The sequence below is a fragment of the Pantherophis guttatus genome, chromosome 2 (genome assembly GCF_059756535.1).
Source record: "Pantherophis guttatus breed Tessera chromosome 2, ASM5975653v1, whole genome shotgun sequence".
NCBI classification, from domain to species: domain Eukaryota; kingdom Metazoa; phylum Chordata; class Lepidosauria; order Squamata; family Colubridae; genus Pantherophis; species Pantherophis guttatus.
In genome coordinates, this window is record NC_142064.1 from 69027085 (window position 1) to 69052309 (window position 25225).

The window sequence follows — 25225 nt, forward strand, 5'->3', positions numbered from 1 at the left end:
GTCCCTGATAAATTTTCTTCTATGTTTGTCTTTTATATTCTTGGTTGTTGCCCTCCGGTTACTCCAGTTTATCAGTGCCTTCCTAAAATGCAGTATCATAACTTAAGTCTAACTAACACAGAATGACTTCTCTTGATCTTGACACTATTATTGATAAAAACCTAGGATTGCATTTGCTTTTTTTAGCAGCTGCATTACACTGTTCAGTTAGTAATTTATCAAGCCAGCTAGTTCCTTTTTGCAGAGTCTACTGTCTGGATGATTGTCCCTATCTTATACAATATTTATGCCACTGGCTTTTCTATTCAAATAAAGGAGTTTTCATATGCTCCTCTTGAAAGATTGCTTATTGTTCCAAATATGAAAATGCTCTTGAATCTTAATGCTGTTGTGTAAAGTATTTGTTGTCAAATACATTGTGCCATCCAGAAATCATATTTTTCACATGTCATTCAAGTTACTTATGAATACGTTGAATGATACGACGTCTAGAATAGAGCCTTTGATCTTCAACCAGTCAGTAATGTAGTCTAGTCCACATCTTGCTATCTTTTTTATTAGGAACATAATGGAAAACTTTTATACTGTGTCTACTGTATTCCACTGATCAACTAAAATTACTTTGCAAAAAGGGAAGTCATCTTCATGTTGCATAACTTGTTATTATAAGCCAGTATCAGTAGCCACGAAGCAATGCATTATTTTCTAAATATGCGATAAGTAGTGACATGGAGAAAAAGCCCTTTCCGTTGCTTGAAATTTTGAATGTGAGCCCAGGTTCTTTTTACAAGTTAGCTTTTATGATTTTCTTTCTGCAGATATTAGCTAAATATTGACAATTTGTCTGCTGATGCCCATTACTAGTTAAATAATACAGTATTCCAGTTTTCATTTTTATTCTTGCCTCCTTGATGTCCTTGAATGCCTTCTCCTGCATCTCTGATTGCTGACTGCTATTATGAATAGATCTATTATTTCATTCCAATCAGATTTTTGTCTCATTTTCTCTGTTGAATTGCTAAGTTACTTAATGTCCTGGTGACCACAGTGTTAGACATTTATCCTCTTCATTGCAACATACCACATTATGCTATACTACACTATATTATGGATTGCATTAGGGGTATTCGAATCTGACCATTTGAGCTTTGTCTACAAAATAGGTGGTTGCTCATAACTTCAGTGCTTTCCTGCCTTCTTATGAAGAAATTGGGGAAACAAAGAATATAAGGAATGTGAAGTATGTAAATATTATAGTGCACTCTTTTTCTCCATTTCAGTGGGAGTTTACTTTGAGAAATTACACACTCCTTAAATGAGAGGGTAGAAGTAGACTGGTATTGGAAGATAACTCATGTTAGACTTAGCATGATAGTTTGCAGTTTAACCACTGTGGTGCCACAAAGATCTTCTGTCTCTGTTTCTGGGTCACACCAAAGCTAATCTTTGATTCTCTATTTCATTTCTTTGGATGTGTTTAATATTGGATCTAATCTTCTGTGTCAGCCAGTAGTTTTAATATTTTGGACATGTAGGCAGATTTGCTTATAGGCCAATACAATTCTGTCTGTCTTTCATTTCTAAGGTTTCGGCCTCATCAAGATGCAAATCCTGAGAAGCCCCGGGTTGCTGCTCTTATAGAAAGACTAATAGCTTATAAAAACAATGACCATGGGGCTTGGGTCAGAGGTGGAGACATCATCATTCAGAACTCAGGGTGAGTCCTCCAGAGCAAATGTGAGCATGTTGCTAAAGTAAATAATTTTGAACAGGGCTGGCAGAGCTGACTACATTCATTAAATCTAGTTGTGTTATTTTCTTGGAAGGTAGCAGAAACATACTGGATTAGTATGCTTAAAAATATACAAACATATTTTTTTGCTGTTATCTTTTTAAGTTTGCTTTGAACCAACCGCTTGTATTTATGGAAAATGGGTTCAGCTGCCAAGCTCTGATTCAGCATCTTCTCCTTGTCTGGCTCAAGTTCTGAGCCGCATTTTGAAAATGTATTTATTTTAATGCTAATCAAAAGAAGCTGCTTTCTAAAACAAGTTCTTTTTTTTCCCCTCTATCATAGATTTGCTGACAATGGAATAGGCTTAACATTTGCAAGGTTTGTACTGTTTGGCTTTATTTTCAGTGGTTGCCATTTATTGGAGACCCACTGGACAGTGTACACACATATGAACTCATTTATTATATTTTATTTCTCCTCTTAAATAGGTCAGGGTAGCACACCCTCTTACTTTCTATTTTTATTTCCTAGCCCTGTTGCCAGATAGTGAGTTTCAATTTTTTTTTTAAATTTCACCAGATTTACTAGCCTATTTCTTTCATCAGGCCATCAAATGGATGAGATGAAGCACAAAGACAAAACCATGCAAGAACACACAATGATGGTCATTTATTCTGTTAAATGTGGCACCAGCCTCGCTAGAATTAAATCTTTTACATCTGCTAAAAGTCACCTGTCTTTGTTTTTGGTTTTGGTTTTGATAGTGATGGAAGCTTTCCAAGTGATGAAGGGTCCAGCCAGGAAGTCTCAAACTCTCTGTTTGTTGGTGAAAGCAAGAATTATGGTTATTTAGGAGGCCAGAACAAATATTGGGGGACTGGAGGAATAAACAATAGAACACGCACATTGCCTAGAAACCGGTAAGTGTTTCATAGCCTTCAACTTGTTGTCTGGTTGATTTTGTGGTGGTGTCAAGGATAGCTTTTCATAGGCGCCATGACTTTATTACTTAGTTACTTTATTACCTAGTACAATTTAGCTTTGAATTTATACTGCAGAATCTTTAGAAACATATTGCGACTGTTTTGCAAAAGTGAGGTTCAAGGCAATTTTATCCATCAGAATGTTGTGGAAAATGCTGAGCCCAGTACATCTGACCACTTGTATGGGTTGTTTTTTTCCCCCCATTCTTTAGAACAATGCAAAGAGGATGTCCAGTTTCTTTAGGAGATAATGCATCTTTTTTTTTCTTTACGAAAAGGGAAGTTTCTTTAAAAGAGTTATCAGATAGTTCCTGAAGAAACTTAGCTTGCCCCTGGAAGATGTAAGCTGATGGATGGATATGAGCATAGATTTCTTGACAAGGAGTTAACATGGATGGTTGCCAGCCACTTTCAGTCATTCTTCTGTTACTCCTAAATACAGCAAAGCATAGCCAAGAATAACAGATATGACCATATTATCCTCACTTCTTATCATCTCCACTTGTTCCCAGTTGTCAGAAAATGATTGCTATAGTTTTAACATGGTTTTAAACACATTTTGTATTTCATTCCTAGTATTTTTAAATAATACTTCTAAATTGCCCAGAGTATCTACTTAATTGAATATTTTTTTAAAAAAAACTTTGCAATAAATACATACATATACATACATCTTTTAACAGCCTATATATGTACTGCAGAAATCCAGCCCAGTCAGGATTCATGTAGAATTATAATGAGCTAAACTGTTTCTATAGTAATAAAAGTATTTTTCTTGATTATGTGCCATGAAGTCATTTTCTACTGCTAGTGACCACATAGGTAGATTTTCCCCATTATGATAATTTCCTAACCTGTTCTTTTAAGATTTCCACTACTGCACTCATAACCGAGAGTGCAAACTGAGAGATCAAATTCATTAACTGCAATTTTCATACTGAGAAGAGGACTTTGTCTAAAATATAAATACACACATACATTTATATCATCCTGTCTGAAATTATTCCTTGGGCGTGGAAGGTCCAGTAAAATATGGCCCAGAATAAAAACTACATTTGAAAATACAGCATGCAAATATTTTCGTAAATTTTGCCATAATGTAAACCTTTTTCACTGAGTCTCTTTGTATTTAATAGCTTTTATTCCCTAATAGCTTTTTATTCCCTAACTCTTACCTGCTTATTCTGTAAATATTTATTTCAGAAAGAAAAATAATGTTTCTAAACATTTTTCTGCTTTTACAGGACTTATCCAATCCGTGGATTTCAAATTTATGATGGACCTATTCGCCTCACCAAATGTACTTTCAATAATTTTGTGCCAACTACTGATAGATTCACTAGTGCAATTGGGTTCCTACTGAAAAATACCTGGCAAATTACACCTCAGAACAATATTTCCCTGGTGGCATTCGATGAAAATGTAAGGGTGTTTTTTTTTTTAATTAAAGTTGCTTTTTCCACATGAAAAAGGAAAGGAGTTTGAAGACAATAATGGTAATTAGTAGCATTAGCCTAATGTCTCTGTGAGGTAAATGGACTGCTTATAAATAAAATAATAGCAATAACATTTAGAGTTATATACCTCTTCACAGTGCTTTACAGCCCTCTCTAAGCGGTTTACAGAATCAGCATATTGCCCCCTACAGTCTGGGTCCTCATGTTACCGACCTCAGAAAGATGAAAGTCTGAGTCAACCTTGAGATGGTGCAATTCAAACAGTTGGTAGTCAGCAGAAGTAGCCTGCAGTATTGCATTCTAACCACTGTCTCACCACAACTCTTAAATAATTATAATATTATGATATGATTATATAATACAATATAATAAATATTAATGTACTTTTTGTTTTGTAAGGTTTCTTTAAAAGTCTTTTTTGGTAAACCTGGCCCGTGGTTTGAAGAAGCTGATTTGGACGGTGACAAGAATTCAATATTCCATGATGTTGATGGATCGGTGACAGGTTACAAGGACACTTATGTTGGTAGAATGGATAACTATCTGATTCAACATCCAGACTGTTCTAACTTTATCAAGTGGAATGGTGTAGTCTGCAGTGGAACTTTTGCTCAGGTTAAGAGAGAGATGTGAATGTTCTGTTGTATGCATGAAACATGAATAGCATGTCCAATTTCTAGAGGAAAAGATTGAATTATTGATTTATATTTACATTTAAATTCAGCAGTTGGAATATTTTTTAGCTGAGTATGTATGTTCTATCTTTTTGTCTTCTCACCCACACCCATACAATGGCTGGGTTTGGATTATAGTCTAAACCACAAATTATCCTCCACTTTTTACCCTGTGGAACAGCTAGTTATGGTTCAGTGCAAACCCAGAAGATTAAGTTAATTCAGGAAATGAGAAATAGGTTAACATGAATAAAATACAGCTACACAATGACTGTAGAGCCATTGACTAAGATGGATGGTTATATAGAACATAAATAAATAAAAATTAAATAAATAAATGCATCATTCACTTGCCACCATCTCTATTTCTAATTATTTTTAATTAATTACATTAATTATATTACATTAACTAATTAATGTAACAGACTAGCATGAAGAAAGCAAATATAGGGTCAGATATATGAAGAAAGTGTAATTCCATTATATTGTTTTATCCATATCATATTCACAGTTTTTCCAATACTTGGGACACGAGAGAAGGAAGTATAAGTAACATTTTGGTGTGTCTGGGCTTGTTCTGTAATAAAATTGCTTTGTTTTAATAATGCACTTTTTAATGTGTCATATTGTGTATAAAGATTAGAGTACAGCTATGACTTCACAAGGAAGAGATTATGATAAAACTAATCCTGTTCAAATGTAGCTTAGAGGGTTAGAAAAAAATATCTGACTCATAGGCTCTCTAGCATTTCTGACTCTGGTTTTCTTTCTGACTTTAGGGCTACCTAAAGCTTAATTGTTCCTCCAGTCATGCAAGATTACCAGTCAAATCAGAAACAATTCAATCCATATCTTCTTCTTCTTCTTTTTTATGGCAAAGTATTATTAGGGTTCACTATCAAAAAAGAGAAGATAACTGCCCATAAGGAGGATTTCCTAAGCCCCAAAACCCATATCCGCTGCATACTGTAGCTTTCATTGAATCATTCTTCTTATTGTTTTCCTTAGATCATACAATTCTTTGTAAAAGATAGTTTTCTTCATTCAGAGTTCTTATGTAATTGAGACTTACTCGTCTTACATCCAGGTCATTCACATTGCATGTGTTTTTGATATATCAGGTTTTTGTCATTTCATAAGACTTAGCATTTCCCTTCTTTGTTTTCTTGTTGTAGGTATACATCCAGACCCGGAACCCACAGAATCTAATGACTATGGTACGAGACGAGTATCCTTCCAACCCTATGATACTTCGAGGTATTAATAATCAGAAAGCTGACTTCCAGCAATACCAGCCAGTTGTAATGCTTCAAAAGGGCTATACAATACATTGGAATGGACAATCCCCACAAATAACTTTCTTGTACCTCATTAATTTCAACAAGTACGTTTGCATGTGATGTTCTTTTGTGATAGATTGCTATACTATTCAAACATGTAATAAATAGTATTTATGGAATTTTAAGTCCTGTGGAACCTGACAATCCACAGGAGAAAGTAGGTAAGACTCTTTATTGTGGTCAATCACCAGTCCATAAAACATATTTGTGTATATGCTGGTAATATTTGATAAACAGATCAACCGAAGTTACATATTACACACTAATTGTGACCGTACTTAAGCAAATAGAATCATTGGAATCTGAAAGTTAAGGCTTTAAATAAAACTGATAAGAGTGACCAGAATATTTAATTAGATGTTGGGTAACAACTCATGGCATGTGCCAGCATAAAACAAATGGCATAATGAAACTTGTTTATTGGTTTCAAAAGCTTTTTCACCAGATAGGCAAAGTCAGGAATTTTCAGCTCCCATAATCTTTGCTAAATAAGGTTAAATGCAACAAAGAGTAAATCATAAATGACAATGTTTTTCATCAATCCTTTTTTCAGAAATGACTGGATTCGAGTTGGCCTCTGTTACCCACCGGATGCCTCTTTTCAAGTCACCTTTGATGTATTCCAGAGACAGGCATCTGCTTACTATAATATGGAGGATTATGTTGCCGTGTCTTCAATGGCTGAGCTGCAGAAGAGACGAACAGAGAAAATTTTCTATTTTGATGATAGCACTGGGTAGACATTTTCCATAAAAATTAAAAGTAGAGCTTTATATAGTGTCTAAAGACTGTTTGGTCTGGCTGTCTTAAGGGTTGAGAGATGTAGCATGGATACAGTTCTAAGAGAAATGTGGTTTGTGGTTATGAACAGATTTATGACTGAAGGGTCCTTTTTCTAAAGGTTAGCAAGCTAGGCTGTTAAGAATGCCTATAAATTATTTTCCATTCGTCAATTTCATTATCTATCTTAGATCATTCTATCCAGGATTGTATTGTCTCCATCAGCTTGAATGTGTTTACTTACACAAACGTTGTTTCTGTCATCTACACATACACGGCATGTTAGAAAGAAGGAGCTCTCGTTTCTAGCAAAATGACTGTTATAAATGGCAAAATGAATAATGTAATTCAAAGTCTGAATGGGGAGTATTTGAACAACAACAAAAAATGAAATTAATAACATTGATGGGAGAGGCATAAAGTAAGATGCACAAGTAAACAGTTGTGCCGTTGTAGCATCCTTTGGAATGGCATGCGCTCTGCTTGATATTTTCCTACTTCTGTATTCCTCGGCAGGCTGTTGTTTCTGTTCCTGCAAGCCAAATATCACAGAGAAGGGCACAGTTACTGTTCATCTCAGGGATGTGAAAGAGTGAAAATACAGGCCAGCTTTCAGTCAAAGTCTTACAGTAACTGTTCAGCAAACGCTTACCCAAAGTACTTCCAGAAACCAACTGCTGTGAAAAGAATGCCCACAAAAATAACTAATGCCTGTCAGAAATGCGGCTCAGACCAGGTGAGAAATTGTTGCAGAGGTAAGATTATATGTACATATTGAATGGTTTATCCCATGGCTATCTGTCAGGTTGGCAGGTGAGTTGCAGAAAGAATTGAATATATTTCTCAAGGAAAATATGTGTGGGAACCTGTCAGGCACAGTTCGCAGAATTGTTGCTTGTGTTTAGTAGAACTGGCAAAAAAATATTTTCTCAATATGAAATTTATTTGCTGCCCATCTTGTATCAAATGACTCTGGGTGCTTTATAGTATAAAGACATTAAAAAACATTAAAATAATAAAACAAAGCAGATTAAAAACTATTCTTAAAAAAAGGTCTACAGTAGAACCTGGATGTTCTTTAGGAGCAGTGTTTACTATTTAGATCTTTCATTTGGGGGGAGCAGCGTTAAAATTCTGATAATAGCCCAAGTCAGACTAAGGATGCTTCAAAGTACTAGCTGATCCTAGCTTCCATCTGAGTTTGTATGGGTCAAAACAAGTTTAAGATTAAATCCCTGCAAGATGGATATGTTATTTGTCAGATTTCCACTATTTGGAAGTGGAAATGCCTTCCCGAGATATTCCTAAATCCATATATGGAGCCCATGGCCGGGGGGGGGGTGCACTGCCCGCTTTGGATGGCCAATTGCAGGAATTTGAGGACTGGGATGTGTTCCTGTCATCTTGTTTACTTAACAGTAAGTGGCTTCTGAAAACAATTGAGACCTTCAACTGGAGCAAAATATGGCAGCTGCTAATTAGGGTAATAGTTGCATTGGTCACCGTCTTGCTTCCAGGTCCAGTTCAAAATTGGTTATCTCTTTAAAGTCCTGCATGACTTGGTGCCAAGATTCCTATAAGATCATCTTTCCCACCCAGATGTAGCTTCCTTGTGTGATCTTCAAGAAAAGGAATGCAGAGGGTTTTTTTTTTTTTACCACGAGAGGTAGCAGAGCTAGACGATAGGCCTTTTCAGCTGCTGCCCTGACCTTGGAACCTTTTGCCTTCTGGGGTGAAGGATATCAACAACATTTTGGCTTTCAAGAATCCCTTGAAAACTTTATTTTGTAGTGGTGTCATTGTAGGTGTCATTGATACTAAGATTGCCATAGGTTATTCTTATTACGGGGTGTTGTTTTTTTACTTCAGTTGTAAACTGCCTCAAGCCCTAGGTGAACTTTTGTATGCAAAGGTAAATAATTCCCCAGATATTTGACACTATAATTTCTACAGTTCTTCTCAGGAATTTTGCTAATTTAGGCTTTGGAGTACAAAATCCAAAATAATGGATGATTAGTATAGATAGCTTCCCCTTATTTATCGCGATGGTTGTCAGAAAATAATGGTTGGTAATGTAGAAAGAAAGAAGCAGTTTAATTGCCAACAAAATTATTCATTGTTTGTAGAGACTCCTTTTCTATTTGTACTTTTTTATAGTATCATGACTGGGTTTTTTCTGTATTGCTTCATTTCTGAGTTATCGTGCAAAAATATTTTCTTAGAAAAATTATAGTCCATTGATTTATATTATTTTTATAGTAGCCACCAGTTTAATGGACTAATGGTAAGGGTGGGTATCCAGAATGTAATTTTATCCATATATAAAATAACAAATGGGGTTTTATACATACCATATTTTTTGGAGTATAAAACACATCTTTTTCCACCCTAAAAGAGGCTGAAAATTTGGGCGTGTTTTATACTCCAAATAAACTTTTTTTTCAGCCCTAACGAGGCACTAATGAGCAATCTTCCCAGCTTTGCCTGCTCCCTTGACTCTCTTCTCTGCTGTGCTTTAATGTGGCACTAGTGAGTCAAGCAATCTCCATGCTTTGCTCCAACTCTCAGCTGTTCTTTAGACGCTTTTTTTCAGTCCTAACTAGCGCTAGCCGAGTGAAGCGATCTCCCTCCGCCCCCCTCCGGTGCTTTGCCTGCTTTTCTCATTGCTGCTTCCTCTCAGCTGTGCCTTAGAAGCTGTTTTTTATCCCAAGCAGGGAATAAAAAACCAGCAAACTAATGTGCTGAAGCTGACCAGACTAAGCACGCTAGCCAGATGAATACCTGGTAGGCAGATTTTTTTTTTCCTATTTTCCTTCCCAAAAACTAAGCTGCGTCTTACAGTCCGAAAAATACGGTATATAAAATTGAACAGGATTTTACCAATGTGCAAATCTGTACAGGATCCAGTACACTCCAGGACCACTATATCTTAATTCAAAGATGTTTTTTAACAACTTTCCTTTAATTCAACAAAAATACATTCTTTCTCATTTTATCTTACATGGATGCTTGTACGTGAACTATCAAATAATACTAAAAATTACTAGTTTTAAATATATATGGTATCCTTAACATTCAGGTGGTATTTACCAGCGATCCTCATCAAACCTACATCTTTGTGAAAATCCAAACTTCAGAATCACAAGAATATTCGGTTTCTGTAAGTATTCTTGTACTCTTCCTGGGCGTTACCTTCATTTCAGTGTGAGAGGCTTATCTTTCAAACTTGTAGATATTCGACAGTAGATGATTAGGGCAGAGATGGAAGAACCTCACCCCTTCTTTGGCGGGCATGAGTTATCTTTGCCTGCCTTCCAAGAAAAGCTGTGGCCGCAGACTACTTCCCCTTGTGAAAAGGGTGAGGCTGCCTATGAATCTGGCCAGCCCAGAGACTCATCTCCTGTTTGCTTCATGAACAGAACAAAGAAGATCTTACTTAGTGAAACAAGGAAAGGGTTTGCTGTAAGCTAGCTGCCCACCCTGCCTGATACACAAAGAAAACAATAGATGAGAAGCAGACCAAGCAGCCTTTCTGAAGCATGGATTGAAGGAGGGCTCCCAGGCTTATCTCAGTTTGATACACAGAAGATAAAATGGACACAAGCTAGTCTCTTGTCCTATAAGGAAGAGAGCTGGATTTCTCTCTCTCTCTCTCTCTCTCTCTCTCTCTCTCTCTCTCTCTCTCTCTCTCTCTCTCTCTCTCTCTCTCTCTCTCTCTCTCTCTCACACACACACACACACACACACACACACACACACACACACTCAGGGTGGATTTGATTTAAATGACCCAGTTTGTGGGGGCAATGATGACTTTGTATAAATATACAAAAGTATGAAGGCTATTGCTTAATGCATTGTAAGCCGCCCTGAGTCTCCGAAGAAGGGCGGCATATAAATAAATAAATTAAAAAAAATCGAGTTGATTTAAATCACAATTTAAATCATGATTTAAATCACTAGTAAAAAGGCTTGATTTAAATCAACTCGATTTAAATCATAATTTTTAAAGAGCAACTATCATCTCTGCTACTCCTTTGACCCACTGTTGACTCACCGATAGTCCCAGTGTTGCAGAATATACAGCCTCATGCTACATAACTAAGCTCCATTTCATGCTGAATAAACTAAATTATTTATGTATCTTAAATAGAAAACTATCTTATGATAGATTTTTACCCCAAAAGTTTTTTATTAAAATAAATTCGATAAAAATCAAAAAAATCCGATTTAAATCATAAAAATCCGATTTAAATCATAAAAATCCGATTTAAATAAAAAAAATCTGGTTTTTTTTATTTATTTTTTTAAAAATCATTGATTTTTATCCACCCTGCACACACTGGATCTGTTGTGTTTCTAACTGCTTAATCGGCATCACACATTTTTGCAAACAGGAGAAACAAAAAAAATGAGGAGATTCACATTTTCGGCATTCCTGTTGCTGAATATATATGAATTTTCAGAATGCCTTTGATGAATTTCTATGGGAGAATTTCTACATTAACACACAATAGCGATGTTTTAATATCCTTCATCCTTAGAAAAGCAATTGTTTTAAATGATGGGGGAGAGAGTGGAGGTAGCATTAATTTATCTCCTTCCATTTTTTCTACTTCTAAATACAGAACTTCAAAGTAAATCTTTCCGTTAACTAGTATTTATGTCCTAGAGCTTAATGCAAGCATTAACCCGATACTGTGATCAAAATTCAGGATTGAGAGGAAAGAAGTAGACTGAGGGTTTACTAGCGAGAGTTTTATTTAAATCACAAGGCAATTGAAAGGAAGGCATAAACTGCAGACTGCAATGATAGATCTACCATTAAAAATTCTAAGTAAAATCATCTATACAAGGCTGCAAACAAGTCTCTTTTCCAGGGTCCAACATGTGTCCTCTGGACACACATGTGGTTGCCATAAAACACAGTTTTTAAAAGGAGTCCATTAGTAGTTTCTTGCTGGGTCATCAATAGTAATTGTCCACAGCCAGAAATTCAGTACAAATAGTCCTCAACATATGACCACAGTTGGAACTGGAACTTCCATTGCTAAACAAAGCGGTTGTTAAGTGAGTCACATCGAATTTTACAATTATCTTTTGTGCAGTTGCTAAGTGAATCTCAGGGTCCTTAAGAAAACCTGGCTTGCTCATTGGCTGCTTGTCGACTGTGAAAGTTGCAAGTGGTTATTACGTGACCCTGGGACGCTGCACCCCTTGTAAATATACGGCAGTTGCCAAGCACCCAGATTTTGATCTGTAGGGACACTGCAATGGTCATAAGCGTGTGGACCGATCATCGGTCACTTTTTTCAGCATCATGGTAACTTCATAGAGTTGCTAAATGAATAGCTGTAACTTGAAGGCTACCTGTATTGCCATTTATAAGCCAAGGCATGGCAAATGCAAGAGCATTCTGTAAGTGGCAGAAGATTACTGTATTTACAAATGACTCTTAAAGGCATGGGAAAACTAATGATTTAAGAGGTTTTTTCCTTTCAGGTCAATGGTGTCAAGTTTCCACTGAAAGAGGTGGGCCTTCTTGCCATAGTCATTGATGCCTGCGTGGGTAAAGTAACAAAAGAAACTTTCTTTCCTGAAGAGAAGATCAAGCTCGTAGAAAATTATATAAGAACTGGAATTCCCCAAAGGTAGGTCAATATAGTATAAATCCATCAGCTAACTAGTCGCCTAAGTGGACAGAGAAATGAAAATGTAGCATGTGTTTTTAAAATCCCCCCAAATGCTGTCAGAATAGTTATGGTGCTTTTGTAAAGGAACAAAGACCTTTCTTTATTGCTGTGAACTGGTCATTTCTTTAAAATTCAGAGTGCTGGAAGAACTATCGTGCTCTTTTATTAAAACTGCTTAGTCATGTGTAACTTGTGCTAGAAATAATTCTGCAGTTTGATCAGTTTTGAAAATTGAGCATATGCACACATTGTTCTGTAGATTTAGTTGCATTCAATAGATGGGAAATCTCAAGACAGACAGCATTAAACATTTCCAAAATCTTTTTTGTTTCTCCTTGGCTTCTTAAGACCTCATCACTTATTTTAATCATCTTTCTTTCTATTCACAAAAAGATCCCATTTTTTTTTAAAGAAGGGAAAGAAAATAGAAATTCTAGTATTTTATAGAGAGCGTGCCATATTAGCACAATGTGTAAAAGAGGTTATTATTTTCAAAGCATATTGAAATTATTTCTGCAGCTTTCAAAATCTCCCACTCATGACTCATATTTATTAGCTGCAGTAAATCGTTGTTCGTCTCTGCTCTCCAAGTTTGTCTGATCAGCATTTTTCTCTTAGGTCTTTAGTTGTGTTAACCAGCAGAGGGAACATAACAGACCTTAACATTTCTCAAGCCTTAATGACCCTGGGAACAGCAAAACCACCAAATCTTCACAATGCAGGTTTGTTTATTTTTGTACATTTTTTCCCCACAACTTTTGAAATCAAATTTTAAGGAGCGTGAAAATTAGGATTGATGTGTATTTTATGAGATTTGGGCATTTTTCAAATCTGCAGTGTTACCAGAAAAAGACTTTTTTTTAATGATATAATTTATCTGTTGAGAATAATTATGTCAAACATAGAGTTTACTTTATTGATTATCCCTTGGGCCATATCAAAGTGCAAAGTTCCTGACAAATATAATATGTCAAATATAATTTAGACTTTTTTTTTTCCTCTTGTCTGTTTCAGAGCACATTCGTTTTCTGGGATTCAGAGGGAACTTTAAGCCATCTTGGGTAAAGCTCTTTAAAAATTCTGCCGAACAGGACTCACATGTGATTGAAAAGTACATCCCTTTGCAACTGGAGGAATACGGTTGTGCCAGAGTGAATACAAGCAAACGGAAAGATCTTGAACTCTTAAAGCAGGCTCTAAGAATGCCATAGAAATTAAAAGTGCTTAGGAGTACTGAAGACAATGTGAAATAATTTATTTATTTGTTGGGATTTTAAAATATATTATTATCCCATTTGCTGTTTTGATCTGGACATACGCCTAAACCAAATGCTTGAATGGCGGCCTGTGCACCTTTGGATTGTACAAAATATTAAAGAATTAAAAAAAATATTTGTTAAAAATTTCAATCCTTTGGTAGGTATGCTTCTGTTATTATAACATATTTTCTTTTAAAAGCCTTTCTTTTGAGAAATGGCATTGTAGTCTCAAAAAAAAGAAGTATTGGAGAATTAGGATTGTTTACTTTGGTCTGCTTGAAAATCTTAGCCCAAAGACATTTGAAAACCAGTTTTATTTCCAATGTTGGAAGTTATTTTCCTTTTTTTAAAAAAAATCTTATCCGTCTGGGTATGCACATGAATAGTGAACAATTCAGACAAAAATTGATATATTCTGGCAATAATTCTCTGGATGAGGGAAGTTATCTTTTTGAGGTTTCTCCAGTTATGGGATGCTGTTTCTAGGGCATTCTGTCATCTCATTGGGGTATCATTGGATACATTTATTTATTTATTTAGCGTATGGCTGGTCACGCACAATATTAAAACACTTCACTTTTACAGGTTAAAACAATTTAAACAATTTTAAAAAGAGCAGTAAGAAACCCTAAGAGGAAAACAGAAATAACATTTCAGTGTTTAATGTCGAGTTTGGAGATCCAGTCAGTAGCTGTCATTGTTACGCAGAGGAAGTCCCTAAAATCTCCTGGATACCTTCTGTTAGAGCATTCCCTGACTATATGTTGGATAGTCTCTTGGGGGCCTCCGCAATCGCATTGTGCTGAAGATGTATTTCCCCATTTATACAAGGAGTCAGCACACATCCCATGAGGAGTTCTAATTCTATTGTATGTCACCTATATGTGTCGGGGTAGATTAAATCCTGGAGGTATATTATTAGGATTAATATGCTCAGAAATAGTCTTAGTCTTACAAGCCATATTGAAAGCAGCTATCAGAATAAATTGAAAACATCTGTTGTATTTGTGGATCTCACAGCAGCATACAATACAGTATGGAGGGAGGGCCTATTAAGCAAATTCCTCCACGCTGTCCCCTGCAGGACTATGGGCCGCCTAATAAATAACATTGGATACAGAGAAAACAGGTTAGGAAACTTAACAAAATTTAATGGTGAGAAAAGTAAGGTTTTACCCCTAGGCGAGAAACAAATGCACGTGAATAGAAAAGGTGGTACCTGGCTCAACAGCAGTAACCGGGAGAGGAATCTAGGAGCCAGCAGTGTGCTACAGCTGCCAAAAAGTCTAGGCTGCATCAACAGACAAATAGTATCAAGATCATGTGAACTATTAGTACCGCTTTATACTGCTTTGGTAAGACCACACTTGGAATACTACATCCAGTTTTCGTCACCACGATTAAAAAAAATTCTAGAAAGAGTGCAGAGAAGAGCAACAAAGATCTGGAGGCTAAAACATGCGATGAACAGTTGCAGGAACTGGGCATGTCTTGTCTAATGAGGAGGACTATGGGTGACATGATAGCAGTCTTCCAATATTTGAGGGCTGACACAGAGAAAAGGGGTTTGACCTATTCTTCAAAGCATCTGAGGGCAGGACAAGAAGTAACAGATGAAAACTTACCTAGAACTAAGGAGAAATGTCCTGCCAATGAAAATAATCAGTGGAAAACTTGTTTCTAGAAGTTCTGGGTGCTCCATTGCTGGAGGTTTTTAGAAAGAGCTTGAACAGCCATTTGTCCGGAGTGGTTTAGAGTTGAACTAGAAGACCAAAGTCCCTTTTGACTCTTCTGTTACTCTGTTTCTATCCTAGCAGTTGTTTTAGAAGTCAGAACATAGTAGCCCTAGTGCCTCCAAATAAACAAGAGGCTGATTTGAGTACTGTAGCACACAAATCAGAATTAGACATGAATTTAGCAGATGATACAGAAAGCTTACAAACAAACCAAGGCACCTTAGAAAGAAACATTTGCACATAGTCTGGAACTAAATGCCAAGCAGGTAGTTCTTAAATAGTACACAGCTATTTTTCTGTGGTCCTAGCAGCCCTAGATTTCTTTTTATAAAATTTTTCCTGTCACACATTCCTTTTTGCACAAGATAACACAAAGGTGCAATCAGAATGCTGTATTTTTCGCACTATAAGACACATTTTTTTACCCAAAAAAGTGGGTGGAAATATCTGCATCTTATAGAGCGAATATTGCAGTGAGAGGAGGGGTTGGTGCGGCGTCGGCGTTCGCCCCCTGTCACCGCTGCTACTGTTCGCCACTGCCGGGGAATGCTGGAGCCTTCGCTGCCGAGCAGCTGATCGGCTGTTGGATCTGCCTCCCGGAATACCGTCGATCGGGTGTTCTAGGCAGTGGGGATTGCTGCCAGTGATCGCTGCCGCTGAATGCTAGCAATGGGCAGCGGTGATCAGTGGGAGCAGCAATCGGTGGTAGTGATGGGTAGTGGCGGCAGTGATCCCCACCGCCTAGAACAGCTGATCAGCGGTATTCCAGGTGGCCAATCGAACCGCCAATCAGCTGCTCTGCAGCAAAGGCTCCAGTGTTCCCTGGCGGCGGCGGCAGCTCAGCTCAATTGACTGATGGTTGGCACAATGGAGTGGAGCCCTGACGAGCCACATGCTGAAGCTGACCCAGGCTGTTGGCTATTTGCTGCAAGGATGCTAGCCAGATGGATGCTGGGAGGCAGAGGCAGATTTTTTTTTCTTGTTTTCCTCCTCTAAAGCTAATGTGCATCTTATGATCCGGTGTGTCTTATAGTTTATTAATCAGTTCGATTTATATATGCCACCCTTCTCCGGAGACTCAGGGTGGTTTACAATGCATTAAGCAATAACCTTCATACTTTTGTATATACCTGCTTAGTAGGGCTTTTTGGGGGGGCCCCGAGCGGTGTTCTATTTTATACAAAGTCAGCTTATTGCCCCCACAAACCGGGTCCTCATTTTACCTACCTCGAAAGGATGGAAGACTGAGTCAACCTTGAGCCTGGTGAGAATTGCAGGCAGCTGGCAGCTAAGTACTACTTTAACAGCAGCAGTTTAGTCCACTGCGCCACCAGGTGCGAAAAATACGGTATATAACAATTCAAGTTGATGAGTCTTTGCTGATTATGGCAATATGTGACAAATAAATTGCTCACTGGTTGAAATAATAAGAAAATAAAGGGTTGGAGTTTTTACTCTGCCAGCAAGAGCAAATGCCAAACCACATTTAACTCAGAAAATGCCCTCTAGCAAAAGAGCCAGAGACAGTTCTCAGCTTTGAAGAAGACCCACTGTTCCCAGTGCTGTATCAGAAATCTGCCACAGGTGCTGCTCATGAAAAGCTTATATAGATTCAGTCGAAGATGATTCAGACATGAGCAATTTGCCCAAAGCCTGTCTTGCATAAGCATCACATGCATAACACAGCCATTCTCTTTAGAATGACTGGCCTTCACTTTTGATGAGGAATTGTACAATAAAAAGGAGAGGGACAGCATGTTATTTTGTCTCCATTAGTGATAATAGGGCCATATTGCCTGCCTTCAGTTTACTACTTGGATGAGTTGCAAATTCTCAAACAGGGTGAAGGGTCAGAACAGACTTAACAATTATTCTCTGGAATTAAACTTTAAGTTCATAGTATTGTACATATTGGTGTGGTTGTTGAAGCCACACTAGATGTGTTTGTTTAATAAATTTAGAGATCTCCTAACTCACAAGGCAACTCGGCGGTGTACAATTCAAAACATAAAAACCATATAAAATTATATTATTTCAGTAAAATGAGGCATTTAAAACAAGGACGGATTAATTAAACTTAAAAAAGCAGGAGGGGGGCCTTCAAGGCGTGAACCAACCTGAAGATCAAAATCATTCTGATCTTGGAAATATGTCAGCCAAAATTAATTTGTTTGGTTTGAAAAAGATCAACTACATTTATCAGTGACTAGAAAACCCTTACGGGCTTTTTGCTGAAAATAAAACTTGAAAAATTAACTCGTGATTTATGAGCTTGAGGATTAGAAAGGGTTACTTATAGAAAGAAGGAAATTACGATGTGACCTTAGAGAAAGGGAGGGTAAAATATAAATGCATTTATAACTACTGTCAAAAGGATTGGAAGCTACATCTTTATAACCTTTTTCATTTTTCTCTTTCTTACTTATTCACTATTCTTCATCCCTGCCTTTCTTTTTAATATTTGTATTTTTTATCTTGTTAAAAAATCTTCAATAAAACTATATTTTTTTTTAAAAAAAATGTCACCATAGCTTGAATTAGAAATGCTGAGATCAATGAAACTTAGTAAGTATATTCTATGACCTTATTTCTAATATCACTGATTCACCTCTTGAGCTAGTAAAAATTCAAGTTTAATTCCCAAATATTAACATGTCATGATCTTTGTTCTCCTTCTACCCACTGTGGTAATCAAACGCCAAGTATATTCCTGGAATCCCCTTAGGATACGGGTGTCCAACGTTGTTGGACTTGTGGACTTCAACTCCCAGAATTCTCCAGCCAGCATGGGAGTTGAGGTCCATTCTCGGAATCCACAAATTTTAAAAGTTGCCAAAGTTGGAAACCTCTGCTTTAGGCATTATTATAAAATACAGATTGGAATCGGCTACAACCTAAAGTTTAGTAAATATGCCCATATAAAAAAGATGTGGCAAGGACAACAATTACTAGTAAATTGGTATTTCTGGACTGGCCCTATCCATGTAGCAGTCTTTTTTTTTTTAACCATAACCATGGGTGGTTAAATAAACCAGAAATAACAATACATGGCTAACTTCGGAACCTGTACTAATCTAAGGCAAAAGAAACCATAATATGGCTTAGCAAAATGTATGAATGCATTCATTGAGATTTGAGAACATGGTTTACAATTTAGAATGATGAGTGATCAATAAACTATGGGATCAAAATCCCAAACAGCATAATATGACTACATGTTATGTGTGAACTTGCCACTAACTCTGCATTCTGTTCTGTGCAAAATAAAGATTTGGGAAAGAAATATTCTGGGACAATAACTGCTATCAAAACGTATCAATTATCCAGGCTGCCCAATAGAGATTCCCCTCTCCTGTTCATCTAGCACAAGCCAGCATCCAAGTTCCATGTTTTGTCTGGTTCATTCATCCTTTAAGCCACGTTTATTTAACTGGTTGACTAAGTAAGTCTTAACTGACTCTATCCTAAGCCATAAAAATCATAATTTACATAAACATGATAAAAAAAAATGGTTCGATTCACAAGACATGCAAAATGCAAACTAAATCCACCACAATGGGGTTTTGCCTTTCTTTTTCTGCAATGCTGGAAACATTATTCAAACTTGGGATCAGCTAGTTCAGTTACAGTTCTTACATGTCTGAATCTAAAACTTACAGTTTAAAGTTCATCCAGAGAACAATCGTGACTCTTTTCCAAGCATGTATATAGACAGACAGAGCAATGATAGCATTTTTATGTAATAAGAATGGATGTAAACCCAAAGGTCAACATTCAGAGAATGCAGAAAAGCTACAAAAAGCTGAAAACTGTCTGTCAGAATGCAGACAACAGAACCCTATAATCTAGTTGTCCTGGTAAGATAACCAGATGCTGGTTCTCCCCCCCACCCTACGGAGTTGTAAGGAAACTCCGTCACAGAAAAAGCAAGTAATCAGCCTCTGCAAAGAAGAAAAACCCTTTCCAGCTGATTTTGTGTAGCTGAAATGTTCCTAAAGTCACCCAGCCAGTGTGGAAAAGAGATAATTTCTTCCAAGAGGAAATGGTCTGACATCAGAAACATCAGGCCATTATTAGTTTCCTTCCTCTGTTTTGTGTCTTCATTTATATAACCTTCTCCTACACCCTGCTTGCTATAAATTTAACATCGCAGCATCGGAAGATCAATATGCAACAGCACTTAACTAGAATCAGTTGTTAAAAGCAAATCTTTAAAAGTCCCCCTCTTAAAGGACAATCTGTACTGTTATCAAAGTTGATGTTCATTTTATTCTGGTCAGATTGGGAGGGAGAGAAGCATTCCAGAAGCTGGGAAGCACCACAAGTTTTTTCTATTGCAAGACCCACCTCTGCTCTTTGTATGTTTTGGACTATAACTTCCACAACCCCTTAGCACTAGCTATGCTGGTTGAGGCTCATGGGAATCCAAGTTCCTAACACCTAGAAGGCATCCATTAGTCTGTAACTGATATAGCGGATAAACAGTAATCAAGAGGGTTTCTGATGATGATTACTATAACCAGCTACAGGAACAAAGTATTCTTGCTAATTCACATCCACCTTCCCTCTGCCATCCTCAAACGTTTACAATTGTTTCATATGTGCAAGATAGGTTTCCTTGGTCACTGACTTCTGCTGACCACATACGATTGCCAATTTCAGCTAATATGGCAACAGAATGGAAGATGTTTTGTATTTCTTAACTTGGCTGAATTGGGGAGCTCTTCCAGCTGGGGATGCCTGATACGTACAGTACTGCTTGGTGCTTGCGACAAAGATGGCTTTATTGAGGTTGATCTGGGCATTTGTCCGATGGAGGCTGATGCATAAACAGAGTTCCTCGAAGACAAAGAGTTTCAACAAAGGACCACCCATCATTCTGTCTGATTAACTTGAAGCATTTTTCAGAAAAGGTCACTTTAATCATTAGAGTTAATGCATGCCTGTAATTTGAAACTAATGAAGCAGGGCCTTGAAATGACCTCCAGCTCAACCAAATTAACACTTCCTTGCAGAAGTTCGGGGTAAAGAAATACAAAGGGCTGTTGCTATGGCTACCAGTGAAAAGATGGCTGGGTTAGAAGACGGTTTACAACAGGCATCACAAATAAGTTTAAGAGATTTTCCATTTCTGCGGTTTCTTACTCTGGAGAATTAATTTCCAGATAAAATTGTTGTTACAAAATCTTTAACAGATGGGAGCTACCAAAAGATACTTGTGCATTTTGGGAGACTGATTAAACATTAGGATCATCCATCCCTGGATAATTGCTAGTAATTTTCTTCTTGTACATTTTGTGGATGATTTTAGGTAACAGCACTAGCTCCAGACAGTTGGCTGCCTGAAGCAGGTGAGCAAACATTACTTCTTTTTCCATTCATCTAAAGTCAAGCTGAAGAGTATCCAAAACCAGCTATTGTGGTACACAGGGAAAAAATTTCTCTCCATTCTGACAAAGGAAGCACAGTTCCTGATGTCCCAAATCTGCCTTAGGTAGGATTGTTATGCAACCCAGACCTCCGCACTTTCCGTAAGGCCCTGAAGACTTATTTATTCCAGCAAGCCGGCCTAACCTAAATGGTTTTTTAATGGGACTTTTAAAATTTTATAGACTTGGGGTTTTAAATTGGGAGGCCAATTGATTTAATTTATTTTAGTATCTTAACTTTTGTATTGTATGTATTTTAATTTTGGCTGTCCATCACCCTGAGTCCCTTTTGGGAGAAGGGCGGTATACAAATTCAATTAATAAAAATAAAATTAATAAAATAAAACTCAGAGAATAATAGAATTGTTTTTTGTGTGTGATACCACTGATTAGAAATGGAGTAATTTTCTGTTTTCTTCTAGCTAAAGCACTAGATCAGGGTTGCCAGGATCCAGCCTTGGCAACTTTAAGATCTATGGACTTCAACACCCAACACCCTGTCTGGGGAATTCTGGGAGTTGAAGTCCACAAGTTTTAAAGTTGCCACAGCTGGATAACCCTGCACTAGCTCATCCTTTTAGATTTATTGTGTATCTTATTCAGGAGGGATGAGGGAGATTCCCAAGTCCGTTAGAGTCACACTGTTTTTCTCAATCTTTAATACATCTTGTTCCCTTCCTATTTTCTGGATTGCATTGGCAGCTGGCAAGTCTTTTTCCAACGTTATGATCCTCAGTGCCAAATACTGATGCTAAAGGACTTTTTCGGTCCTTTAAGCAAGTTGAAAATATTTCTTTGGGTTTTGTATTCTCTTTGGAATCTCCATATGGTTTCAAATTGGCAGCAGGTACAATAAAACAATCTGGAAAGATTAAAACAGGAAAATCCCCAGCCTTGTTGTGTCCTATTGACGTCACTTGCCTAAGGAGGGCTAAGCAGCTGGCTTGAGTTCTTCCTGCATCTTTCTGTGTCAAAATTCTGTGGCGAATTCGTTTGTGGTCTGCATAGGGTTTCTTGTGTCCTTAATCAGCAAACCACTGAATTATTTTTTTTCTTGTCTTTCAATTCCCATCAGGCAACTGCAGTTGGCAGCAGAAGGATATTCAAAAGAAAGAATCCACAACTTATTTAAGAGCAGGATGCTGCTGATATTTTTTGCATTGTCTTCTGCTAGGATGATAGAAATTAATGATCTGCTCTAGCAGTTCTGAAAAAGCTTCTCCCCCAAATGAAATGATTTCAAGGTGGGGGGGGGATCCCAAGAAAATCCAGTTGCCTTTTGGAAAAACACCTTTGAGAAGAATAGAATAGAATAGAATAGAATAGAATAGAATAGAATAGAATAGAATAGAATAGAATAGAATACTTTTGTGTGGTTAGACCGTACAGACCTTTATTTAGCTGACCATTTCCATTTAATAATACATAGTTCAAAAGAATATGGGCATTTAAAAATATTAAACCTAGTCTCCGGGTAAAATTAGTTTATAGTTACTGCTTCTCAGACCATAAGTAGTTGAGGCTATAGCAAAAACATGTTTTAATGAAGCATTATTCTCATTGCAACTTCAATAAGACAATGATTCACTCACTATTACACAAGGCGAGGCCTACCTAATATGTTATTGTAAACACAGCTAAGATTCCAACAATGGCTACCTCTAACTGAAAATAATTGTTCCTGGCTGGGTATATATATATTTGGATTCTATTGTACTATCACTGAATTGATATTAGCAATGTTATGAATATTTTTGTTTTTTGTTTTTAATTTAAATAATCAGATTATATTTAGTGAATCTATTTACTTTTGTTAGGGTTACTATCTACTTCTGCTGTGTTGGGTTACTTCAAAGAATTTCAGCATATTTTGGAGCTGCATGTTGAAATAATGGACCTATTTTTATTATTCATCAAAACCAAAACTGGAATGATGACTACACATCTTAAATTGCTCCTCTGAATGCAATCAAAATCATTCTGGAGGACATCACTAAAGGAACGTCCAGTCTACCTGCTTGGCCCATTTGGGCTATGGAACCAGAGGTGAAGCTTTTTTTCCACTTTCTTAACACTTGGCTTTGGGACTTCCCATTATCTGTAGGCCAACAACCCTAGAGAGAGCAAGAGGATGAGACTTTGAAACCACATTCCACCTAGCCCACAGAATCTATTGGGAAATTGAATCTGCTTCTTGGGGCACTTTCAGATCATTTTTACAAAACAGTTTTCTTCCAAGATAGCAAGCAGCCTGCCTACATGAAGAGACAAAAGGACATGAAACCTATACGTCAAAGCTGGACCAGGCAAAAGCAATATTAAGCAATGAAGAGAGAGAAGGAAAATTTTAATATTAAAGAATTAACAGGAGGTTTGCCACAAGGTGGCAGAAATGGCTAACTCGGGATTGAAATAACTAATTCTCACTGAAATAATACTAAGAAGGTCTTAATCAGCAAAACAGAACATGCATACCAAATGACATTCCTTCACTAAGGATTTTTAGGCCCTTTTCAGGCTTTAAGAATAAAAATAAGGAGAGCACTTTGTGGTCAAGGAGTTCACAATACTTTTGCAGGAAACCTGATAATTTAATAATAATGGCTGCTGTTGAGCTTACTCTCTGTTAAAGAATTCCATAGGATTAAAAACTGTCCTTCTGAAGTTCTTTAATCATTGTGCTCTCTAATAAAATCTAATTATACAGCTGATGCGGGGAAAGGGGAAAAACACATCAGTCAGAAGCAGTGGTGAAATCCATTATTTTTTACTACTGGTTCTGTGGGCGTGGCTTGGTGGGCGTGGCAGGGGAAGGATACTGCAAAATCTCCATTCCCACCCCACTCCTGGGGGAAGGATATTGCAAAATCTCCATTCCCACCCCACTCTGGGGCCAGCCAGAGGTGGCATTTGCTGGTTCTCCGAACTACTCAAAATTTCCGCTACCGGTTCTCAGAACTGCTCAAAATTTCCGCTACCGGTTCCCCAGAACCTGTCAGAACTTGCTGGATTTCACCCCTGGTCAGAAGGTACCTGTGTTAGATGCATTTGGTTAAAAGAGCTGCAATTCATGAAAGCTTCTGCCTTTTATAAATTTTGTTAATGAAAAAAGGTGCTAACAGACTCCTGTATTTTTTTTTTATTTCTGACTGCTTTAGATTAACATGGGTCTCATCCTACATTGTTGCCATGTCAAACATTGGAACCTTCTTTCACTCTTCCCAGAAGAATTAGCCTTCCTTCAAAGAAACTATGCCTGTGTCTATGCATAAGAAAAAGGGAAAGCACACAGAAAGACAAGGATTTTCATCCAGATTCCTCAACCTCTGCTTAATTAAGAGCAGAGTCATTAGGGGGCATCTAAATTTAATGAATAACAAAGAACAATACAGATTAGCATGTACTATTGCTCATTTTACAAAACTGCGCAATGTGGCGGCAATGTCAAGATCCCATCGTTTCTTTTCGTTCTTCATTTATTGTCTTTTTTTTTAGCAAATAAAGTGCGGTTGATTTTATTCCAGGCAGTTAGAAATAGGAGGAGGAAAGCTACAGAATTCATTTTGTGAGCATGGAATTGTCTACCAGATGTGGCATGAGTTGTGCTTTGGCAAATGTCTTGATTGCAGTACCAGGACTGTTATGTCTACATTTAGGTTAACATGACACCACTACCTGCAAAGAGCACAAAGGATTGCTGAGTATTGAGAAATGTTTCCCTTCTTCTTTGTCTGCCTCTTTGACAGGAAGGGAAATGGGAAGTGATGAAAGTTTGGCCTCTACAAGATGGCCTGGGAACAATGCCAAACATCTTTTTGCTTCACAAACCCACAACGTGACTCACAGATCATGTTAAGCCAACCTGGATTCATGACTCATACTAAGTCGTTCTTTGATTTGCTTGTTTTGTGGTTTACTGCAATCTGTGTTCAATTGTCATTTATTCAGTAATTGTGGTGAAACACATCGTGCCTTCGTATAATGTGTCAAACTGAATGGAATGATCAGATATGTATTAAAATGCACATTCCGAACCCCTCAAATGAATCCGTCAGAATGACAGCTGAAGGGTTAATTGTGCAATCGGTGACAGTGAAACCAATTGAAGCTTTAAATGCAACAGAAATGGGAGAAGATAT

At 37.2% G+C, this 25225-nt stretch overlaps 1 protein-coding gene across 2 annotated transcripts in view; it reads left to right on the top strand.

The window, feature by feature from the left end:
• Positions 1-14071, top strand: part of CEMIP2 (cell migration inducing hyaluronidase 2) — a 62578-nt gene extending 48507 nt beyond the window's left edge. For both annotated transcript variants that reach the window (XM_034410249.3, XM_034410248.2), the window contains exons 13-24: positions 1586-1717; positions 2078-2113; positions 2500-2655; positions 3963-4140; positions 4575-4790; positions 6025-6233; positions 6743-6925; positions 7486-7705; positions 10049-10129; positions 12472-12620; positions 13281-13384; positions 13677-14071. In XM_034410249.3, the coding sequence (XP_034266140.2) occupies positions 1586-1717; positions 2078-2113; positions 2500-2655; positions 3963-4140; positions 4575-4790; positions 6025-6233; positions 6743-6925; positions 7486-7705; positions 10049-10129; positions 12472-12620; positions 13281-13384; positions 13677-13873 (1861 nt within the window). In that variant the 3' untranslated portion in view covers positions 13874-14071. The remainder of the gene's footprint in view (positions 1-1585; positions 1718-2077; positions 2114-2499; positions 2656-3962; positions 4141-4574; positions 4791-6024; positions 6234-6742; positions 6926-7485; positions 7706-10048; positions 10130-12471; positions 12621-13280; positions 13385-13676) is intronic.
• The last annotated feature ends 11154 nt before the right edge of the window (positions 14072-25225 follow it).